The 22,511-nt window shown below is 40.2% G+C and overlaps 1 protein-coding gene across 10 annotated transcripts in view; it reads right to left on the bottom strand.

Annotated features, from left to right (window-relative positions):
- UNC5D (unc-5 netrin receptor D) overlaps positions 1 to 22,511 on the bottom strand; it is a 582,780-nt gene that overhangs the window by 3,407 nt on the left and 556,862 nt on the right. For 9 of the 10 annotated variants that reach the window (XM_036894357.2, XM_036894359.2, XM_036894358.2 and 6 more), the window contains one exon: positions 20,257 to 20,461. The exons of the other annotated variant lie outside the window; for it this stretch is intronic. In XM_036894357.2, the coding sequence (XP_036750252.1) occupies positions 20,257 to 20,461 (205 nt within the window). Of the gene's footprint in view, positions 1 to 20,256; positions 20,462 to 22,511 lie in introns of those variants that run through there. 10 annotated transcript variants of the gene reach the window in all.

The following is a 22,511-nucleotide window of genomic DNA, read 5'->3' as shown; positions in this document are numbered from 1 at the left end:
AGAAAAAAAAATAGGACAGAAAGAAAAGGAAGGGAATTGGTGGATGTCAGTGATGGATGAAGCCTCACACGTTGAAACAAATAGGTGAAAGCAAAAAGAAATACTTTAGAACTTCCCCTTCTGCTAGTTTCTCCAAAATGAAAACCTGTCAGCAGAATCTCCCTTTGAGGAAATCTTGTAAGTGCTACTGAAATTTTTTGTTACTACCTTTTGGGGACCTTCCTTAATGGTATTAACATGTGCTACCAAATGGACTGGGGAAATAACCTTTAAACATGTAAAGAGAGTCTTTATTGTAATCTACTATACTTTAAGCCTGAAATGGATGATAATAGAAGGGAAGCTCTGGTTTTACAAGGTAATAACGTGGTGTCTGAAGAGTCAAACTTTATTGTGAGGCAGGGTGTGGAATAGTTCAGCCCAAAGAAGCTCCTTGACAAATGTAGATCCACCACCCTCTTGAGGCGCGACCTGCCTCCGAAAAGGTTTTTCTTCACAAATTAAGTTGTGCTTCCCACTTTCATAACTGAGTTTCTGACTTTTAATCCAGGTTGTGCTCAGAGCATACCTATCTGTCATATCTTCAACTGAAGCCACTTTTAAAAACTGCCCACTTAGTTAACAACATCAAGATGTGAAGCTTTCTTTTCCCCAGATCTCAGCAGATTATCAGCCTGCAGGGGCTTCTTTAAATTGCCAGTGACTCTAATTGCGTCCTTCAGGCAAGTCCTTCTTAAATTAAGGTCTACAATCAGAAGTGAGGTCAGGGAGTGGCAGACTATGGCCCCCGCCAGGCCAGATCTGGACTGCTTACCTGCTTATGTACAACTTATTAGCTGAGAATGATTCTCAAATTATCATATGGTTGAAGAAAAAAATTAGAAGAGTAATATTAATGACTCATAAAAATGATACGGAAATCAAATTTTAGTGTCCATAAAGTTTTATTGCAACATAGCCACACTTGTTTGTTTACATATGGTCTGTGGCTGCTTCCCTGCCAGGGCGGGAGAGTTGAGTGGTTTCAACAGCGACCTTGCGGCCCACCAAGCCTGATGTTTACACTCTGGTTTTACCAGAACAGGTTGCTTATCCCTGGCCTAGGAATGAAGGTGAGGTGAGTAGAAGGAACCAAGAATCTCAGTCTGAAGGGAAAGAGAAAAGAAAGAAATTGAGTGGTGCCTTGGAGGAAAACACTTACATGAAACTGAACAGTGTCAACAGGGGAAGGGTGGCGCTGTTCACTTTAATAAAAGCCATGGATCAAAACGACCAGAAGCTTTCAAGATTCTTTAAAGGCTCACCCCAGATTTGGACAGCCTGAAAATCATGCTCACCACAAGGAGGAAAGAAAAGTCTTCTGGTAGTTTCTGCAGAATTGGTCCCCATTTGATCGCTTGGGACCAGACAGAACTGGCCTAATCTGTCTTTCATATGACAGACTTTCAAATATGTGAAGACAAGTATCAAGTCCCCCTGTGTCTAATTATATTGGATATGGGGGGAAGATGGAACAGAAAGAAGACGAGGGGAATTGTAGATGTCAGGAAGCCTCACGTATTAACAGACTGTTTTTTAACCTCCTTTCCTACACACACACACACACACACACACACACACACACACACACACACACATGCATAGAGTATCACCACTTTATAGTTACTCTGAACAAAACAAAACTCAAAACAAGTTCAGGATTGGCAATTGCTTCTATGGAGACCTTAGGAGAGGCCATGCATCTTGTTCCCCTCCGGGCTTCAGATGTTACTGATGTTGGTGGCAAAGAAGGGAACAGGCCTGCCAGTTATTGGAAACAGAAAGAAAAAACAGAACACAGTAGTTTCTTAGAAAGTCATTCAGAGATGCTGCACAAATAGAAGACCCCTAACGGATTTCCAAGATGCACAGTATTGTCAAAAAGGAGTCATCAAAGCCTGAATGTGGGAAAAAGAGGGTACCTAGTGTCTCTTCAGTGAGGTGTTGGGTGGTGTTAAAGAGACCATCCTGGGATCATAACTCCGTGGGGACATGTTCTTTTGACTGACCTCTCTTGACTTGGTTACATTACAGCTCTGGAGGGGCACATGTTAAACTATCGAAAACTGGAAGTAACAAATCTTGTCCATAGCTATGCAAATTAATTAAGTTCAGATTCAGTTGAGCTCTGCTTTGTTGAAAAGATAACCATAAATATTACACTTTTATTGCCAATAGGGTATTAATATATAGGTTAATGTTATAAAATTAATCAATATCCTATAGGGTATCTATTATTAACCTATCAGATATTGACCACTTTTGTCTCTATTAACATTTTCATTTCAGATTCCTATTTGTGTGTGTATATACATGCATGTGTGTACATGATGTGTATCTGTTTTTCAAATTCTTTGAATTAACATAAATGTTAGCCAGTTTTCTCATTAATGAATGAGTTCAGTAAATTTTTTATTTTGCATTTGCATCTGAGATGTTTTTTAACTGTGGAAGCGTTTTAAGAATTTATATTTATACTTTTTTATATTTAGAATTGTAATTATGTTTATAATTCTTTATTGAATTATATAAATATATTGCAAACAAAATTCTTTCAGATGAGTGAATCATTCCTTTCCAAAGTGTACTTTTCAGTGCCTCTGTTTCTTAGCACACCAGAAGCAAGCCTTGAGAAGGTGCTAACATGTCTTGACCAGCAGTAGTGTCTTCTGATGGTCCCCAATTCTGTCTGGACTGCTAATCTGCCCTCAAAACAGAAGTACTGGGCTCCTGGAACCCTGTGCTGAGCATCAGCTGCTGGGAAACCTGTGCAGAAGCTCAGACTTGCAGACCCCAGAAGCTGCTGCTGGTTAAATTCTTTCACTGTGTGTCTAGGTGGTCCATCCTGTTAGAAACTCTGAATTCTGCCCTTGAATTAAGAAGACTTTCTGTTCTCTATGTAGGTGGCTTAAAAGAAAAAAAAAGTAATGCTATTTATTTATTTACTTAGGAATCAGAACACTGTGAGAGTGGACTTATCTCTGCCACCAACTAGCTTCCAAATCTTTGGCTAAGCACTTCATTTCAGTGCTATTTCTTTCTTTCTGTGTGTGTGTGTGTGTGAGAGAGAGAGTGATGCTTTTTTTTAATTGAAGTATTATTGATATACAACCTTACATTGTTTTTAAGTACACAGCACAGTGGTTCAGCAGTTACCTATATTATTAGATCCTCACCCCCTGCAGTGTGGTTACTATCTGTCAACATGTTACAGAATCACCAGCAGTATTCTCCATGCGGTACTACCAACCCTGTAACCAACCTATATAATGATTGAGAATTTCATATATGCCCGTTTATCCCCCTCACCTTCCCCAACCACCCATCCCAACCCCTCCAGATGGAAACCACCAGTCACTTCTTAATGTTTTTGAGTCTACTATTATTTTGTTCATTCTGTTTTGCTTTGTTGTTACAGTCCACAAGTAAGTGAGGTCATATGGTGTTTGTATTTCTCCTCCTAGCTTATTTCACTGAGCATAATAGCCTGTAGGTTCAGCTATGTTGTTGCAAATGGCAGGATTTATTTTTTCTCTATGGCTGAATAATATTCCATTGTGTATATGTACCACATCTTCTTTATCCATTCATATGGATACTTGGGTTGCTTCTATATCTTGGCTATTGTAAATAATGTGACAGTAACATGCATATATCTTTTTGAATCAGGGATTTTGTTTTCTTCAGGTAAATTCCTAGAAGTGGAACTACTAGGTCATATGGTATATCTATTTTTAGTTTTCTTGAGGAACCTCCATACTGCTTTCTACAGTGGCTGTGCCAGTTTACATTCCCACCAGCAGTGTAGGAGGGTTCCCTTTTCCCACATCCTCACCAACACTTGTTATTTCTAGTCTTTTGGATAGTGGCAATTCTAACTGGTGTGAAGTGATACTTCATTGTGGTTTTGATTTGCATTTCCCTGATGATTAGTGATGTGGAGCATCTTTTCATGTGCCTGTTGGCCATCTGTATTTCTTCTTTGGAGAAATGTCTGTTCAGCTCCTCTGCCCATTTTTTTAATCAGGTTATTTGTTTTTATTGTTTGGTGTTGAGGTATATGAGTACTTTATATATTTGAATGTTAACCCCTTGTCATATGAGTTGTTTATGAATGTGTTCTCCCATATTGTAGGTTTCCTTTTTGTTCTGATGGTGTCCTTTGCTGTACAGAAGAATTTTAGTTTGATGTAGTCCCACTTGTTCATTTTTTTTCCTTGCCTGTGATGTGTCCAGAAAAAAATTGTTCAAGAGATTTTTCTTGTGTTTTCTTCTAAGCGTTTTATGGTTTCATGTCTTACATGTAGGTCATTAATCCATTTTGAGTTTACTTTGGTGTATGGAGTTAGACAATAATCCAGTTTCATTCTCTTGCATGTAAGCTGTCCAGTTTTCCCAACACCAGTTATTGAAGAGACTCTCTTTTCCCCATTGTATATTCTGGCCCCCCTTTATCATGTATCAATTGAACATATATGTATGGGTTTATATCTTGGCTTTCTGTTCTGTTCCATTGATCTATAGGTGTGTTCTTATGCCAGTACCATACTGTTCTGATTACTGTAGCTTTAGTAGCAGAACTTGAAGTCAGGGAATGTAATCCCCCCAGCTTTGTTCTTCTTTCTCAGAATTGCTTTGACTATCAGGGTCTTTTGTGGTTCCATATACATTTTAGGATTATTATTCACTGAAAAATGCCATTGGTATTTTGATAGGGATTGCACTAAGTCTTTAAACTGCTTTGGGCAGGATGGCCATTTTGACAACATAAATTCTTCCTATCCATGTGCATGGGATAGATTTCCATTTCTTGGTTCCTTCTTTATTTTCTTTCAAGAGTATCTTAATAGTTTTCAGAGTATAGGTCTTTTACCTCCTTGGTTAGGTTTATTCCTAGGTATTTTATTCTTTTTGATGCAATTGTAATAGGAATTTTTTCCTGATTTCTCTTTCTGCTAGTTTGTTGTTAGTATATAGGAGCTCAACAGATTTCTGTGTATAATGTATCCTGCAACTTTGCTGAATAGAGTTATTCTTTTAGCTTTTTGATGGAGTCTTTAGGATCTTCTATGTATACCATTGTCATCTGCAAACAGTGGTACTTTAACTTCTTCCTTACCAATTTGGATGTCTTTTATCTTATTTTTTCTCATTGCTGTGGTGAGGACTCCAGTATGTTGAATAAAAGTGGTGAAAGTGGACACCCTTGTCTGGTTCCTGATCTTAGATGATAAGCTATCAGCTTTTTGCCACTGAGTATGATGTTAGCTGTGGGCTTGTTGTATATGACCTTTGTTTTGTTGAGGTACATACTCTCTTTACCCATTTTTGTGGAGAGTTTTTATAATGATGCCGAATTTTGTCAAATGGATTTTCAGTATCTATTGAGATGATCTTGTGGTTTTTATCCTCCTTTTTGTTAATGTGGTGTGTCATGTTGTTTGATTTACAAATATTGTATCATCCTTGTATCCCTGGAATAAATCCTGCTTGGTTGTGATGGATGAACCTTTTGATGTATTTTTGAATTCAGTTTGCTAATATTTTGTTAAGGATTTATGCATCTATGTTCATCAGGGATATTGGTCCAAAATATTCTTTTTTGGTAGTGTCTTTGTCTGGTTTTGGTATTAGAGTGACGCTGGCCTCATAGAATGAGTTTGGAAGTATTCCTTCCTCTTCTACTTTTTGAGTCCATAAGAAGGGTGGGTATTAGCTCTTCTTAAATGTTTGGTAGAATTCAGCTGTGAAACCATCTGATCCTATACCTTTGATGATGGGGGGCTTTTGATTACCAATTCAATTTCATTACTGGCGATTGTTCAGATTTTCTGTTTCTTCCTGTGTCAGGTTGTACTTTTCTAGGAATTTGTCCATTCTTCTAGGTTGTCCAATTTATTGGCATATAATTTTTCATAGAATTCTCTAATAGTTGTTTTTCTGTGGTATCTGTTGTGACTATTCCTTTTTTGTTTCTGATTTTGTTTGTGTCTTCTCTTTTCTTTATAAGTCTGGCTAGGGGTTTGTCTGTTCTGTTTATCTTCTCAAAACACAAGAACAAGCTCTTGGTTACATTGATTATTTTCTATTGTTAGCTATTTTATTTCTGCTCTGATCTTTATTTTGTCCCTCCATTTACTAACTTTGGGTTTCATTTGTTCTTTTTATAGTTTGTGAGTTTAGACTGTTTATTTGGGACTCTTGTTTCTTGAGGTGGGTCTTTATTGCTATGTACTTCTTAGAAATGTTTTTCTGGTGTCCCACAAATTTTGGACTGTATTATTTTTGTTTTTGTCTCCATGTATTGCTTGATCTCTGTTTTGATTTGTTCATTGATCTATTGATTATTTAGAAGCATTTTGTTTAGCCTCTATGTTTGTGGGTCTTTTTATTTTCTTCATGTAATTTCTAGTTTCATACCACTGTGGTCTGAGAAGCTGGTTGATACAATCACAATCTTTTTAAATTTATTGAGGCTCCTTTTGTGGCCTAGTATGTGATCTATTCTGGAGAATGTTCCATGTACACTTGAGAAAAATGTGTATCCTGCTGCTTTTGGGTGGAATGTTCTGTAGATGTCTTTTAAGTCTATCTGATCTAATGTGTTTTTTAGTGCCTCTGTTATTTTTCTTTCTGCTTTATTTGTCTATTGATGTAAGTGGTGCATTAAATTCTTCTAATATGAATGAATTACATTCTCTTTCCCCCTTTAATTCTGTTAGGAGCACCTAAATATGCAAAACAAATGCTATGTTGGTACATAGATATTTATGATGGTTAATTCTTCTTGTTGGACTGACCCCTTTATCATTATGTAATGTCCTTCTTTTTCTCTCTTTTTTTGAAATCTATTTTGTGTGATGTAAGTACTGCAACTCCTACTTTTTTCTCCCTTTTATTTGCATGAAATATCTTTTTCCATCCCTTCACTTTCAGTTTGTGTGTGTCTTTGGGTCTGAAATGAGTCTCGTAGGCAGCATGTAGATGGGTCTTGTTTCTTTATCAATTCTGCCATCCTATGATTTTTGGTGCATTCAGTCCATTTAAATATAAGGTAATTATTGATAGGTACATGCTTATCACCATTTTATTAAATGTGTTCTGGGTATTTTTTTTGGTAGTTTCTCTCTGTTCCTTTCTTTCTCTCATACTCTTATTATCTCATGGTTTTCTTTTTTTATTTTTTTGTTTATCTATTATAGGGTTTAGGTTTGTGGTTACCAAAGATTCAAGAGTAGCTTCCTGACTATGTAACAGTCTGTGCTGAGTTGATCATTGCTCTGTTTCAAACACAATCTAAAGTCCTTCTTTTTTCTTCTTCTTCCTCCACACTTTATGTATTAGATGTTGTAATCTGCATTTTTTGTGTATCCCTTGGCTGATTTCGTGTGCAGTTGGCTTTACTGTTGGTGGGCCATGGGCGGGGCTGCCCACCTGCCTGCCAGCAGTAGTCGATCTCAGTCTGCACAGATGACAGTTTGCCCAGCTGGCCCTTTGTGAGCTGAGCAGTGGTGTGTCTGGGATCACTGTTGGCATGCCCAGCCTCTGCCCTGAAGTGATGGTGGCACTGCCGGTCCAGTGGGGTAGGTGGGGCTGTCATGCTTCGGGGCGTGCAGAGGCAGGGGCACTCGGAGCTGGCTCCCGCAGGTGCCTCTCCAGTGGAGCTGAGATCTGCTATGAGAGCTGTGAAAGCCGCACTCTGCCTCCCAGGCAGCAACGTCTGCGGCTGCTGGGCTGAGCGAGCTGGGAGGGTGGGTGGGCAGGCGGGTGCCCAGGGAAGCATCTGGGGACTGAGCTGCCATTGGGGTGGATGGAGTGTTTGGGCTCCTGCAGGTGCCTGACCTGGTGGGCTGAGGGAGGGCTTAGGGTGTTGTCCACCTACCCTTTCTCCTGCAGAGAAATCCTTGCCCTTCTGGCATCCTCCCACTGTGGGTGAATCTTTCAAACTGCCACCTCTGTTTTGGGGCTCAGCAGGACTGGTAGAACATCCCTGTCCTCCACAAGGGACGGAGTCTGAGCCATCCATAGTGTTCCAACTCTCCCTGGTGTCCAGCCCCACTCATCACCAAAGCCCTGTGCAACGTGGACTCATATCCCCCAGAGAAAATCTCCAGGGCCAGGTGTGTTGAGTTCCTGAGAGCTTATCCCCTCCCTGTTCTGTTCCGTTCCTCTCCCTCCAGCTTGTGGGCTGGCATGGGGGGTGGGAGGGGGGTTTCTAACTGATCAGGGCTCTGGCACTTTACCCTTCTGTGCATGCTCTTTTCTTTACCAGGAGTAGGTGGTCTGTTCTGCAGTCTGCTGGTCATTAGTTGTATTTTCTGTAGTGGATTCCTTGGTGTGTGTTGGGGTGTGTGTGTGGAGGGGGGTGTGGGGGGATTTCTGCCTTGCATTCCTACTCCATCTTTTCCCCTGAAGGAGATCTCATTTCTTTTCTGTTTGAATAAGCATATAATTACCTCACTGGCCTTGGAAGAAAGTTTCTAGATACAAAATAGATAATGTCTAAATGTATGAAGAAGGGGATAAACCTAATGAACTTTCACTCAATTCCTTAATTCAGTTTTATGACTACTCTCATGTCCTTTATCCCTGCTGAGGTTGATCACCAAAGGATGCCCGTATCTCCCATCCCCTGGACTGTGATCCCCATAAGGGGCTGTTCATCTCACTTGCCTCCCAGTTTCCCAATTTGTGAAGCACCTTCTCTGGTGCTTTCAGTTATCAGCAAAATGCTTTATATACTGTGGGGCTCAGGACACACTACCCCAAAATATGGTGCTTTAGCATATTGAATATTTTAAGCAGAAGGAGTTTGAGAAAATGGCAGAAACTAGAAGGTCACTCTGACCTCTCCCTCTCCTGCGTCTTCCTTAAGGCAGATCCTTAAGTTCCCAGAGGCAGGGAGACATCACCAGAGACAGGGGATGTAGGGTGGAGAAGACTATATAAACAAATCTTATCACTTCTTCACCTTTAACTACCCCCTAGCTCTAAAACCTTTGTCTTGTTAGTTCTTCAAATGTTTATTGTTTCTTTGTGTAAAAGACTACTACTGCTCTGGTCACTTCTTTGGATTCCCATTGTCTTGTAAAGGCTGTCATATACATGTATAAATTCAATAAAATTTGATGCTTTTCTCCTGTTAATCTATTTCACATTAGTTTAAATCTTAGGACAGCAAGAGACCCAGAGAGGGTAGAGGAGAATTTTTCCCCATCTACATACAACTCATCTCTGAATATTTCCTTTTTTCCTTACTCTTACTGAAACCTGGCTCCTCCTAAAGAAACTACTTCCTCTGTGGTATACTTCTTTTTAGGTGGTCATTTTTTCCCCTATACTTTCTGTCCTTCTTGTGTCAATTTCCAGACCATCTCTCCCTCTTCCTAATATCGTCCATTTTTATGCTCCCATTTTGAGATAATACCAGCCACTATCTCTCCTGGTTGCAATAATCTATAGATACCTAAGTCAATTCCTATTACTCACTGAAGAGTTAGCTTCTGGCTTTGTTATTCTGTGCAATATACTGCTGTTTAAATGTGAGATTCCAATATATATAGATGATTCTTCTACCTCCCTGTGTTCTCAATTCCTTGAATTTTGATTCCCTGATGATTTTATCCTTCACCGTACTTCATCTACTTTGACCTATCAACATATTATAGATCAGTGTTAACTGGGGTTAAGATATCCCAGAGGATATCTGGGAATATCTGTAGATGATTTTGGTTGAAACAGTTGGTAGGTACTGTTGGCATTTAGTGGTTATGACCAGGGGTATTATTAAACTCCTACAAAGCACAGGAGAGACGCCCAGATAACAAAAAAATTAGCCCTAAATGTCAATAGTGCCAAGATTGAGAAAAATCCATATAGATCTCATTGTTTACAACAAGTATGTGCCTCCGTAATCTGTTTCAAGCATCTCACTTTGTAACCTCTTTTTAAAAAAGAAAGAAATCTCTCCTCCCTTTACTGCAAAGCTCTTCAAAAGAACTGATTATATCCCTGGCTGTCTTCCTTTTCTCTTCCCTTTTTTTTTTCTTGAACCCACTGTAAAAAGGCTCTCCCTACCCACACTCTAAACTGGTCTTGACACGATCGCAAAGGACGTCCACGTTGCTAATCCAAAGGGCAGTGACTAATTCCTCTCCGATTCCATCTGTCAGCAGCGTTCAACAAAGCCGGTCACGCCCTCTTCTTTGTCCTACCTTGTCACATGCTTGGACGCTACTCTGTTTTCCTTTTACCACACTGGCTGCTCTTTCCCAGTCTCCTCAGAGTCCTTCTCATGATGCCCTCCCACAATCTTAAATGTCATCTATATTTTGACACAACTACTGAATGTATTCCTCTCCCCTGATCAGACTGGTATATCCACCTGTATATTCCAAATTTCCACTTATGTTCAAAACACCTATTAGATACCTAACACACACAAACCAGAACTCCTGGTATCTACCCTTCTCCAAATCTGTTCTCCTCCTGTATCTCCATCCCAGGTGATGACCTGCCCATATATTTGGTGTCACTGGCTTTTTCTTTCACGACATCCATCATTTGCATGAACAAATCCTTCCACCTCTGTCTTCAGAATATACACGTTATTCAGACACCTCTCATCCCCTTTACTGCAGCCACTCTGAACCATCCCTCAGTCCCCCACAAATGGTGATCTCCTTGCACACTCTTTGGGCACTACAACATAGTACTCTTCAAGCTACCCTAGTAATCCTGCCAGCCCTGTTCAGATGCCTCTCAGTAGCTTCCCATTTTACGTAAGTACAAGCCAAAACTGGTAAGGTCACATTTGATCCATTCCATTACTTCTGAGCTCATCTCCTACAACTATCTTGCTTACACTGCCCCAGCCCCAGGGACCTCCTCATGGTTCTGTGAGTAAGCCTGGAATACTTCCATCTCAAGACTTCGCAATTGCCAAAACCCTCTTCTCCCAGGGAACTTCTAGATTCATTCTTCATGTCCTTCAGGACTTTAGTCATAAGCCACCTTCTCAGAGAAACCTTGCATAACAACCTTATTTAAAATTACAACCTGAATCATATCCCCAGAAAGCACATACCTCTTTCTTGTGTCTAACTCACTCTAAATTTCACTTAGTCTTTACTTGTGTCCCCTCAGAAGATAGAAACTTAGTTTTGTCCACTGCTGTATATGCCTGGGCCTCCCCTATAGTAGACAGTCAATAAATATTTTAATAAGATCAACTGCTGGGTAAAGTAGTGAGCTAGGCACAATTAAATGGTCCCTCATTTCCTTTTTTGCCAAGATTGTCAAGGACGATCAAAAGAAATGATCATTTGGGCTCATAAAAGCCAGAGGTATTACCTCTTACCTATTTCAGTGATGATAATAAATACATAGTTGACCTTAGTTTTTTTAAAAATTATTTTCTGTTACAACACTGTCAAGAACACACCTTATATTGATGATCTTTCTCAAAGTATTTGGATTTAGAGATAGATGCGTAGAACAGTCACTATCTCCATTTTTCTGGGTATCCAAACCACATCACCCGACCTGCCATTGGAAGAGACAAAAGGAATATGGGTCCCTGAAAAAACTTTACCTGCATGTCTAATAATTAATTTGGTCTAAAAACATTAATTTCTGATCTTTTATTTACCATATGCATCTCCCATTCTATTAAAATAACTGCATAGCATCTACTAGAGTACAAAGGTTCCTTCCCACACAAATTTCTTTTGATCCTTGCTGTAGCCAAATGTAGGAAGTGGGACAGGATATTTAATGCCTATTTTATAGATGTGGAGATTGAGACTCATAAAGTAAAAAGCATTGACTGAGACTCCACTTGCTGGGCATGAGACTCAGATGAGACCCTCCTCCATCGGCTCTGGGCTCCTGCTATTTAACTGCACTGCATCTCATCCATGGCTGGGCGCCCGACACCCATCTCTTTGAAAGGAAGGATACATTTAATTTTTCTCTAGCTCAGAGCAAAGTTATTTCATACAAATCATAAAATTGTTTGTGATAATGCCTTTGCCTTCTAAAATAGTCTTTATGAGGTTGAACAAAATATTTTTGCCACATTCCCATCAGTTTTCAGGGTGCATTTTTAGGACTGTTATAGAGGAACATGGTTAAATCAAGAATTACAGGCAAGAATGAAAAAGGTTACCATGGGTTTATCATATGTTTAGTGATGATTTTTCAAAGTACAAATAAATGAGTTGATGAGAACAAAGAAGTTGAAGACTATGTGGGCTAAATTAATTTCAGATGTAGAGCCCAGTTTCTCTGTCATTTATCTTTAGAAAAGTGAATCCCCAAATGGGAACTGTGAGATACTACTATTGCTCATGAAGTAGGAGTTAGTAGGTGATAAATATGTGGAAAAGGTTGCAGACAGAAGCTTTGTTTGAGTGATTAAAAATGCTTATTAGCATAATTCATAACAATAGTACTGACTGAGTATGGTTGCTAGGGGATTAAGTGGGTGAACCCATGTGAAGTGCCTAACACCATGAAAGTATTCAGGGTATTTTTTGAATGAATGAGTAATTCTCATCAGAGTAAGTTTGGTCAAATTCCAGTAAATGTTGGCTACACAGAACAAATGTAAGTTGGTCTAAAGCAGCTTAAGCCAGTCAGAACTACCTCCTAAGTAGGCAAAACAGTGTATTGCAGGTTCCTGTTGACCTGTTAGGTTTTCATCAGGATGAGCTAATTGCATCTGGATTTTTATGCTACTCAGAGTTGTAGTGAAAATCTGTTTTGACCAATTCAGATTGGGCTTCTTTGCTCTGACCACATAATTCTGAAATTCTTGGGGCCCAGTCATACTGATTTACCTAGTTACTTAGAGCCAATTCTCATTCTACCACTGACTTAAATATATTTTAATCAGCTTTAAAGTGTTGCCTAACTTAAAATGGTAAGAAAGAAGACTTGGAACCCCTCACAGAACCTTTGTGGCTCTTCATACCTATCCGATGGTCCCATTGTTGACCCAAAAAAGAATTACATGGCTAAATAAGTTTAGGAAACATTGCACCTACTCCTTAAAGATCCGTATACATTTGCTCCAGCACACACAGGAAGGATTTCAGAAATCTAGGGAATGGTGTTTACTTTATTCCACAGCTTTCCAAACTTAATTTGAAAAACAAAAACTTATTATATTTCTATGGATATGGTATTTTGCTTCAAAAAAAAAAAACAACCCCGAATTTGGAGAAGACTGGTTTAAACCAATTTTGACCTTTCAGTTTCCTATTTAAAGTAGTTGGTTTTAAATTATCTTTGAGTAGATCACTGTTTTAACTGGCTCTGGCTCTGACCAGCTCTAAGTAGTTACTAAATTAACTTTAGCATTTTAAAAACCATGTAAAACATTTAATTAGTCAAGACATTGAAATGTGCGATATCGTACTTATTTTCTTAACAGTTTCCCATGGAGAGGCAGGACATTTTTCTGTTCAAGTGTCTGTTAAAGAAAACAAACAGAAGCATTTTGAGCAATAAGGTGAATGGTAAACCAATTATATAGTATGTATGGCTAGGATTATCTCAGAGTATATGCAGATATATTCCAAAGACAGGTGGTGTGTGTGTGTGTGTGTGTGCGTGCACGCGTTGGGATGGGTTAGGAATAGATCATCTCATTCTTGCTCCCCATAGCCTGGTCGTGTCTCATTCTTGAGGCCAGAAAGAGCAAGTGAGTTCAATATGCCACCAGGACTTTAGAAACCGTCCTTGATGCGCAGGGCATCCCTGCCCCTGCCAGGATGTGGCAGGAGGTCTGTAGAGGGGTTCCTCATTGGGATTTCAAAGTTCCACTCATGCAGTATCCTAAAATGTCAATAAAAGACTCTTTATTCATAAATAACTGATAGGCGGTAATTTGTGTCTGTACATTTATCTTGAAAAGTCTGTAACCATCCAGTTTTTTTTTTTCAAACTCTACATAAAACATCCAAACTGTTCATTTTGTTCAATACAATATAACACAGCTGTTTGGCATTACCAAATATATATGTATATATATTTATAGATATGTACATGTGCTGAAAAAAGAAGCTGGCGCAGCCTTTTCTAAGAAGTCCACCCAAATATTTACTGTACAACATTCAGAATTTACATTGATAATACAAGGCACAGAAAGTGTGGTATGAAGCCAAGGCCATGCTTTATTTAAACTCGCTCCTCTGGCTTGTCACTCCTTCAGCTTCATGTCAAATGAAGTGTTCGCTTTTTGTTTTCTGTGGTTTTTTTTCAGCTTTGAACACATCAATTAAAAGTCGGGAGTGGTATGGGTTTGAGATATGAATCGCTTGAAAGAGCCACCCTCCCCCACCACATGCCTTCCCAAATTAAATAGGACAATATAAAATCTGTTTAAAAATTCTTCCATACAGAAATGGAGGTAAACAATTATTCGTTAAGTTTTGGGTTTGGGTTAGGAGAATAAGCCAGTTGTTTTCTAACTGCATCTATTTGTAATATTCCTAGGGTGACCCTTACTTTTTATTACATGTACCAATTAGAATTAGTCATCAAGAATGGGACATTTTTAATCCATCTTTATTCCAGTTCAGAACAGGAGAAAATTGTTTTCCTGACCAGGAAAATTCCCCCAGACTGACTTTTCCCACCTTCCTCTGGAGAAATTTGGAGCAGGAGTGGCTCACGATCTCAGGCCTTGGAGCGTTTCTGGGTGAAATTTTTAAGTTGCCTCTGATGAAGCCTAGCCAAAGGCCCCTGGTAAGGAGTGACTCCCTTCAGCGTCGGAGCTAACGGAGGGAAATCAGAGCTGTTGGACCTGTTTCTGATTGTAATGCCTGTCAGTGATGAGGTCAGAAGGCATGATATTCTGGCTTTGCAAACTTCCCTCAAATACCATCTGTACTTTTCATGATTCAACAGAGCCACAGTTAAACCTCTACCTACAGTATCTATCTGATTTTAAGGGCATGTAGAATTTGTCCAGTTTGGGAATTTGTATGTATATAATGCTTGAAATAATGAAATACTTCTGGGGTTAGCAAAATTTGAGGCAAAAGGACATTTTCATTGTAATCATGCCTTTTGTAAAAGTATTTAACACACATTTCTACTCATGCAAGAATTACATTACCAAATTTAGGGATATTTTATAATTCAAGGCTGTAACATTTCGGGGAAAAAAGATGTACCCCCTGCCAAAATCAGTATTAGGGGAGGGAGGAGGACTTTTTTTTAAGCTTAGGCCTAAACATGAAGCTTACTGCCTTTTTTATCTTTGGGTTCAGATGGAGGGTGGGATCTAAGACATGACATTTAATGTTACTGTCTTAGGCCCACCTCATGAAGACATTCCAAATCCATGATCTCCACAACAAAAGGAAAAAGCAAAGTAGTTGCTTCAAAAACCACAATTATTCTATGTGAGTTAAATTTCCTACTTCAGATCACAGTACTACACACTAGTGACTAATGGCCAGGTCTGACTTCCATCCCCTTTTATCTCTTGAGAAAAATACAGCATACAAATTGCCATCTCGATCTCGTTGACCCTGCATTTGGGGATGTGAGGAGTCCGTGTTAGACACCGGCTCTCTTGGAATTGCTTTAGCAGAAACACCACATGCTGTCAATACCGCCAAACAGCTTTATAACTGCAGCTTTTCAAAGAGTTTGGAAAGTAAAAACACAAAATATGCAACACGCCTAAAGTCAGTTAACATTTTCACTTTGTGACATTTGACAAAATACATTTTTGCTTGTATCTCAGGAAAATTCTATGCAGACAAAACAGTGGAAACTGCAGAAACGGTGGCCATTCATCTTTTGGCTAAAGCATTGATTTTTCAAATACGGTGCTGTGGCAACTAACACCAAAGGGCTACTAAAATTTTGTCACTATCTGTAGGACAACGTTTTGTTCTCCCACTTGCTGTGGCTGTCACCTCTAGTCCAGTCAGTGGGAGTTAGTAAGGACTCAGAACTTTGCAATGTTTCATGAGGAAAATGAATGAAAATGGGCCACACAATGGGCCAGACTTGTTCCTCAGCTCCTTCCTGGTTCCTGTGACCTTCACAGATCTGGAAGAAAGACCTCAGAGAGAAGGTCCCTTTCAATGTATCTGACAGTTTTGTTCTTCAACACCTTTACAGAGGGACCAGGAAACTTGGGAGAGAGTGGTAAAAAGGGGAAAAACAAAAGCACACCAAACACTTGTATAACATTTTGAAATTCACAGGTAAATCTGCCAGAAGTTTGGCAAGCAGAGAATACTACCAAAAACCAATTACAGGTGGTCCCTGACTTTCGACGGCTCGACTTAACAATATTTCAACTTAATGATGGGGCAACAGTGATATGCATTTAGAAGAAACCATACTTCCAATTTTGAGTTTCTATCTTTTCCTGGGCTGGGGAGATGTGGTAGGCTTGTCTCTTGTGATGGCAACCAACCGCAGCTCCAGTCGGCCTTGTGATCACGAGGGAAATAGCCATTCTGTATCCACAGAACCACTGTTTTTCACTTTCAGTAAAGCTTACGGGAGATACTCAATACTCTATTATAAAATAAGCTTTGTGCTAGATGATCTTGCTCAAGTGTAGGCAATTGTAAGTGTTCTGAGCATGTTTAAGGTAGGCTGGGCTGAGATATAATGGATGTTCTGTAGGTTAGCTGTATGAAATACATTTCAACTTACAATATTTTTCAATTTACGAGTTTATCAAGATGTAACCCTACTGTAAGTTGAGGAAGATCTGTATACCATTTTAATATTCTACCTTTGCTTATCAATCCTGATGTTGAGAATTTCTTTCAAGGAAAATAGCTGCAATAAATCCAGAACTTTTAATCCAAAAGGAACCCTATTTAGTGATCTGAGTTAGCATCCCCTCCCAGAGTCAATTGAAAGAAAAATACAGGGACCATGGCAAGGGATAACACCTGCAGCTGGAGACAAAAATAATAATAAAAAAAGGAAAGTTCCCCTCTTTAAAGAGAACTGTGTCGATTCCTATTCGTCTCTTACAAAAAAGGCCAATAAAATTTTTGTGGGAGTACATCTGAGTTTTATGAGACTTTCTGCCCTGGTAAATGAAGTTTGCATTTAAATCCATGGAGTGAGCTTCCTTTTGGCCTAAAGGATTTTAATGGAAACCAGTAAGACTGCACAGGCAATGTTGTAAAAACTGTAAATTAACTTTATGATGCTGCAGTCTGAGAAAGCTGTGAAGTGCACCATTTTGGTGGCATAATGTTAAAGCATGACTATTAGACTTAAATGCCTTTGAGGACTGAAAAGGTCTTGCATTCAGTGGGATATTTTGTAAATATCATAATTGACCTACCAAGTATTAAAGGCCACTTTTAATTTCTTGGTTCATTTTGCACTAGGACAACAAGACTTCTAGTCTTCTAAACACTTGGATGGCAGACTGAATCTCTTTCAAGAGGGGCATTTGTGTGTGATGGGAACAAGGGCTTAGGTACCAGTAAGTGACCTTAGGAAGCTCAAGTATCAGCTAAGTCTATGTGATATGCAATTTCACATGCCCCCCTGCCACACACACTTGCTCCTTGGCCTATAAATCTCACAAACCTGGGTTCTCTTTGGAATTCTTTTGTAAGATACTGCCCATTCCTGACATGCAGTGGACACAGAATTTTATACATGTCTGTGGAATGCAAGCAGAAATAAGAGAGAAATGTAAAGAGGGAATGAAAGGAACCGAAAGGTGGATTTGAACCTTGGGCTGAAATCAAAGGTGAATCATATTAATTAGTTTCCTTGGAAACACAGTATGATATGATTGAGTGCATTTATAAAACTCCATCCCAAAGAAAACAAAAATCCACCAGAGGAAATTCCAGACATTCAAGGATCGATAATCACCTCTAATCTTAAAATAATCTAGATATATTTAAGGGAAAGCATAATTTTCCATCTGTTTTAAAATATAAAAGACATTATAAAAAATCTAAAAAGGATCTGTGTGGATTCACAGAATAATATATAACAATTCTAAGGCCCATACGGAAGAGTGAAAAGGTAGGAAGGTTTTAAAAACAAAAGTCCTCCCAGATGGATACTAACAAAAGCTCTATAATGTGTTTTCTACAAGTTATTGTTCAACAGTGAATGCAGATTCTTTCTGCATACCACCTGTGCCAATCAACTGTTTATTTTGGGTGATTGACCATCTACTTCCACTTCTTTTTCTTTAAGAAATTCTATCAGGGATGTCAAACGTTTTAGACTTTCATGCTTTGTCTCTGTTGCTCTCTGGAAGGAAGAGAGCTCACCAGCAAACGGGTGTCTTTCTGACCTAGATATGGTGTTCTGAAAATATGCCTGATGGTTCTAAGAGGATTTGTTCTCTATGTAATATATGCCTTTGGTTCCTGAGAAAAGCAAGACGCTTTTGAATTTCATGCAGCAAAGCCTTCTATCAAATACAGGGGGCCATACGTACCATTAGAGAAAATGGCGAGCACATTCAAGTGTTCTTCTGTGCCTTACCCACGATACCATAAATTCAACCTATCTTTAGGTCATTGTCATGCACATTCAAGTGTTCTTCTGTGCCTTACCCACGGTACCATAAATTCAACTTATCTTTAGGTCATTTTCACTTAGGTGGGGATTCACATTTTTTTTAACGTGGGATTTACAAAAATGCTTAAAAAAAATTGATCGTATTCCCATGGCCAAGACTCCCCATTTTCTCCATTTCCCGACTATTTTTACTTTTGTTCTAACGTAGCTCCTAGGTAGCTAATCAGCCTCGTGGTTAATGTCATTGATTTCGGGTGTCCGGACTGTGGGCAGCTAATTGACACGGCCACCAGAGGGCGGGCGGGAGCAGACCTGATCATCCCTGGTGTACCAGGACATCTTGTCACATGATTTTGTAGGATAAAAGAGGGAGTAAAAGTGTTAAAGTGGGGGTCATAAATTATCTGTGGATTTCAGTTCTCTATTTCACTGCCTCTTACTTTAAAAAAGAATCATAAAACAACAGCCATTTGTTAATGGCCCTGTAGAGAAAGCGTACTTGGTGAGATTGAGAGTCAGGGCTTGAGGGATTCCTGAATGGTGCATGTGGCTTCTGGGACACTGGGAGAGGTATATTCCTCAGGTCTATATGGGTATCATTCACAGCAAAGACTCTCTGCTAGTTTCTCACGAGGCAAAAGGAGGATGGCCTATAGCCCTCCGAAGAGATTTTGTGATAACAGTACCGGCAGGCTAGAACATTTCAAGAACCTGACCTGACAGTGGAGACCCATGGCCCGTATAACCACAACTCTGGGAACTGGATCAACACGCCCATCCTAGAATTTCCTCTTATTTGAGGCCTGTGGCATCTGAGTCCATGTTTCCTCGGACTGGATTTGACCTTTGTCTCCGGACGCATGGCATCAGCTGTGTTCTGAGAGCACTCTGCAATCTGACTGGCTTAGCCGGGAACAGGGGTGGCTCTACTTCACTGAGTTTGAAGAAATATGTTTCCGTGTTGGAAAGTCTAATTATGCTCTTTGCAACCTGTCCTCTACTCTAAAGAATGGGGCATAGATTTGTCTCTGGGAAAAAATGAAGGTGGGGTTACCCCAAGAACTAGTTTGTGGTCTGTCTTACCTATCAGCCTTGTCTCCACTAAGTGGCTAGAATAAACAGGGAATGGGTGCTGGTGTGGTGCACGCAGCTTCTAACCCTAAATGCCTTCCTTGACATCGCTGAAGTCATATAAGAGGGTTGGCAGCCCCGCTTCTCAGACATCACAGATGCCAGTGGATAGAAAGCTCTGACAGTCTGGTACCAGCATCAGCTGGCCCTTTGGGGCACATCGTTAAAAACCTGTTTCGACACGTGCGCTTACTCCATCTCTGCCTTCCCAGCCTTCCAGGGGCCCTTTCCCACGGTTGCTTCCACCTAGATCTGCCCTCACTTTCATCTTTGCCGCTCCAGGTCTGAGAAGTTCGTCAAGTGTCAACCCAAGTGTGGATTCAGCTAAGACAGGAGAGCCCCCTTATATTTAAGAGGGCTTGTACTTGGCCCTGTTAACGTATTAGACCTACAGACAATTCAGTGTCTTCAACCAGGAATTCTCACTGATTATAAATGAAGGCTGAATTCCCCAAACGCCACTGGGCGGGAAGCGGCCGCTTGCCCATGGGAAACCATGTCCCGAAGGGGGCCGTCACTCTCACGAGTGACAGTGGACTAGAGTCCATTTTTCCTGCTGTAGCTGAAGTCGGCCTCGTCAAGTTGGGACTCTGCAATGTCTGAGAGTTTCGTGTGCGTCCTCCCGATCTCCTCAAGGGCACAGGCCAGGGAGTCGAGGTCACCGTCCTGCTGATGGCGGGCTTCCCACAGGTTCAAAATGACGGCAGATGGGCTACTTTGTGTAGCAAAATAAGATAAATTCCTAGATAGAGTTGAAATAAAAATAACAAAACAGAAAATGAAAATAGAAATAAAGGAACAAATAAAAGTCACTGTAAGGGAATTAATAATGAATTGTAAGGGATATTGTTATAATGGAAGTAGAAAGGGCCTCCAGGGCAGGTCTGCGGGCAGCCTGGTTTGCATTCTAACACTGAACGGAAACTGGACTTTGTACCCCTGAGACCTTCCTGTCCTCCAAAGACTCACCTACCTTGAGGCGGATTTGTGCATGCGTGCCTGCATGCGTGTGTGTGTGAGCGTGCGCACGTGCATTTCCCTCCTGATCAGCCCCTTGAAAAGTTCTTCATGAGCTTATGTATGATGTATCATTCCAATTCTTCTTCAAAATATCTGACCCCTTTCTATCTCTCCCTTGGTAAATGTAGGGCTGTCAGGGTTTTATCTCTGATTTCTTCTGTTTTTCCTCTGTGGGCTCATGTCCTAAAGGGAGTGGTCAGTGTCTAACTCTGCCGCTCCACTCATGTGGGTTCATGTGAGCTAGTTACAGATCGCCAAGTGGCCTTTGGATTGCTGCAGTCAAATCTCTCTCTACCTCCTCAAACTCAGTGCGTCAGAAGTGCATGCGGTCTCCGTGCTTCCAAACTGGCCTCCCTTCCAGCTGAAACAAGTAACCCAGTAATTAGAACTGTCCTAACCTCTCACACTAGGATATTTATTTTGACTCTTCTCTGTATGTTGTTTCTTTCTTTCTGACGTACTCATCGGCTCCATCCCTTCCCTTCATTCATACTGCCTGTATTTAATTTATGCTCAACCGTTTTATGGCCTGAACTACACAGCAAAGGTCTTTTAGCTCTTTGTGCTTCCAGACTCTCTAAAACACCTTGCATTGGATTTCTTCAGTCACCAGGTGTTACTCTCCTGTTCTCAGTGCCTGCTTCGGTCTGGCCTCCACCTAGCCATGTGCCGTATATTTCACTCTGTCTTCGTTTGCCCTTTGAGCCTTTAATGCCGGTTTAGGCAACACTTCACTTCTTGCTTTCATTCAATCTAGTCTGTCCCCTAGGAATGCTCACTTCCTCTTTATCCTCTATTTATCAAGATCCTACACTCCTACAATGCCTGGTTCAATCCCTGTCTCCTCTTTGCTGAAAATGATTTATTTCTTCTCTGAACTCATTCTATGCTTGTGCTTAAATTTTCATGTGAGTAAAGCAAGCTTATGTATTTCATGTGTGTGAGTTTTGCCTTCCCAGTGTGATTACAGGCACCAGAAGGGAAAGGGTCCTAGCTAATAATTTTCTGATTCCACAGCAGCGCTTACCATAATACTCTTGACGGGTGCTTATTCAGTATCCACCCTCCGAGTAATTGATTGCTGTGAGCTTTTTTCAGATGATAGGAGATCTTTGGTGAAAACAAATGGTAACCTTTTAGACAATAACTTCACTAGGCTGAAGACTAAGACGGCAACAAAAGATTAAAGGTCACAGTTTTTCATAGGTGACATACACTGGGGAGAGAAATGTCACCTCTGGTAAAATTCTGATGAGTTGAAAAGATTTTCCAGAGTCAACCAAGAAGTGCCAATTTTGAGGATGGCACTACGTTCATCACCACACTCAGCAAATAATGACAAAGTGGTCTCATGTAGCTAAGAGCACTTGGAAGAGAAGACACACTTTTAAGGGCACATCACCATTTACAGGCACCACACATGCACACACAGTAGTTCTGAGTGAATAAAGTTCTATTTTAGTCCAAGGTCTAACGGGACTGCCTAAAGCTAGTTGGTTGCCAAACATCATAAATATCATGGCTGTCAGCATAAATACAATAGAAAGCTGATCTTCCCCACCACTTCTGGATCTTTACTTGACAAGGGGAGATGGTCATCTTAAGAATGTCCTCTCTAGTTTCTTAATCTTTCCTTCCTTCCTTCTGTTCTTCAACCCCCCTGGCCCTGGAATGAAACAGTTATTTCTACTCTAACAGAAATGGCAAAGCAAACCTTGCTTGGGCAGCTGAAGGACCCTAGCTGCTCTTAAATTTTAAGAACTTTGTTTTGA

The sequence above is a fragment of the Manis pentadactyla genome, chromosome 7 (assembly GCF_030020395.1).
Source record: "Manis pentadactyla isolate mManPen7 chromosome 7, mManPen7.hap1, whole genome shotgun sequence".
Lineage (NCBI taxonomy): Eukaryota > Metazoa > Chordata > Mammalia > Pholidota > Manidae > Manis > Manis pentadactyla.
Note: the sequence above shows the minus strand (reverse complement) of the source record. Positions and strands in the feature narration are given on the sequence as shown.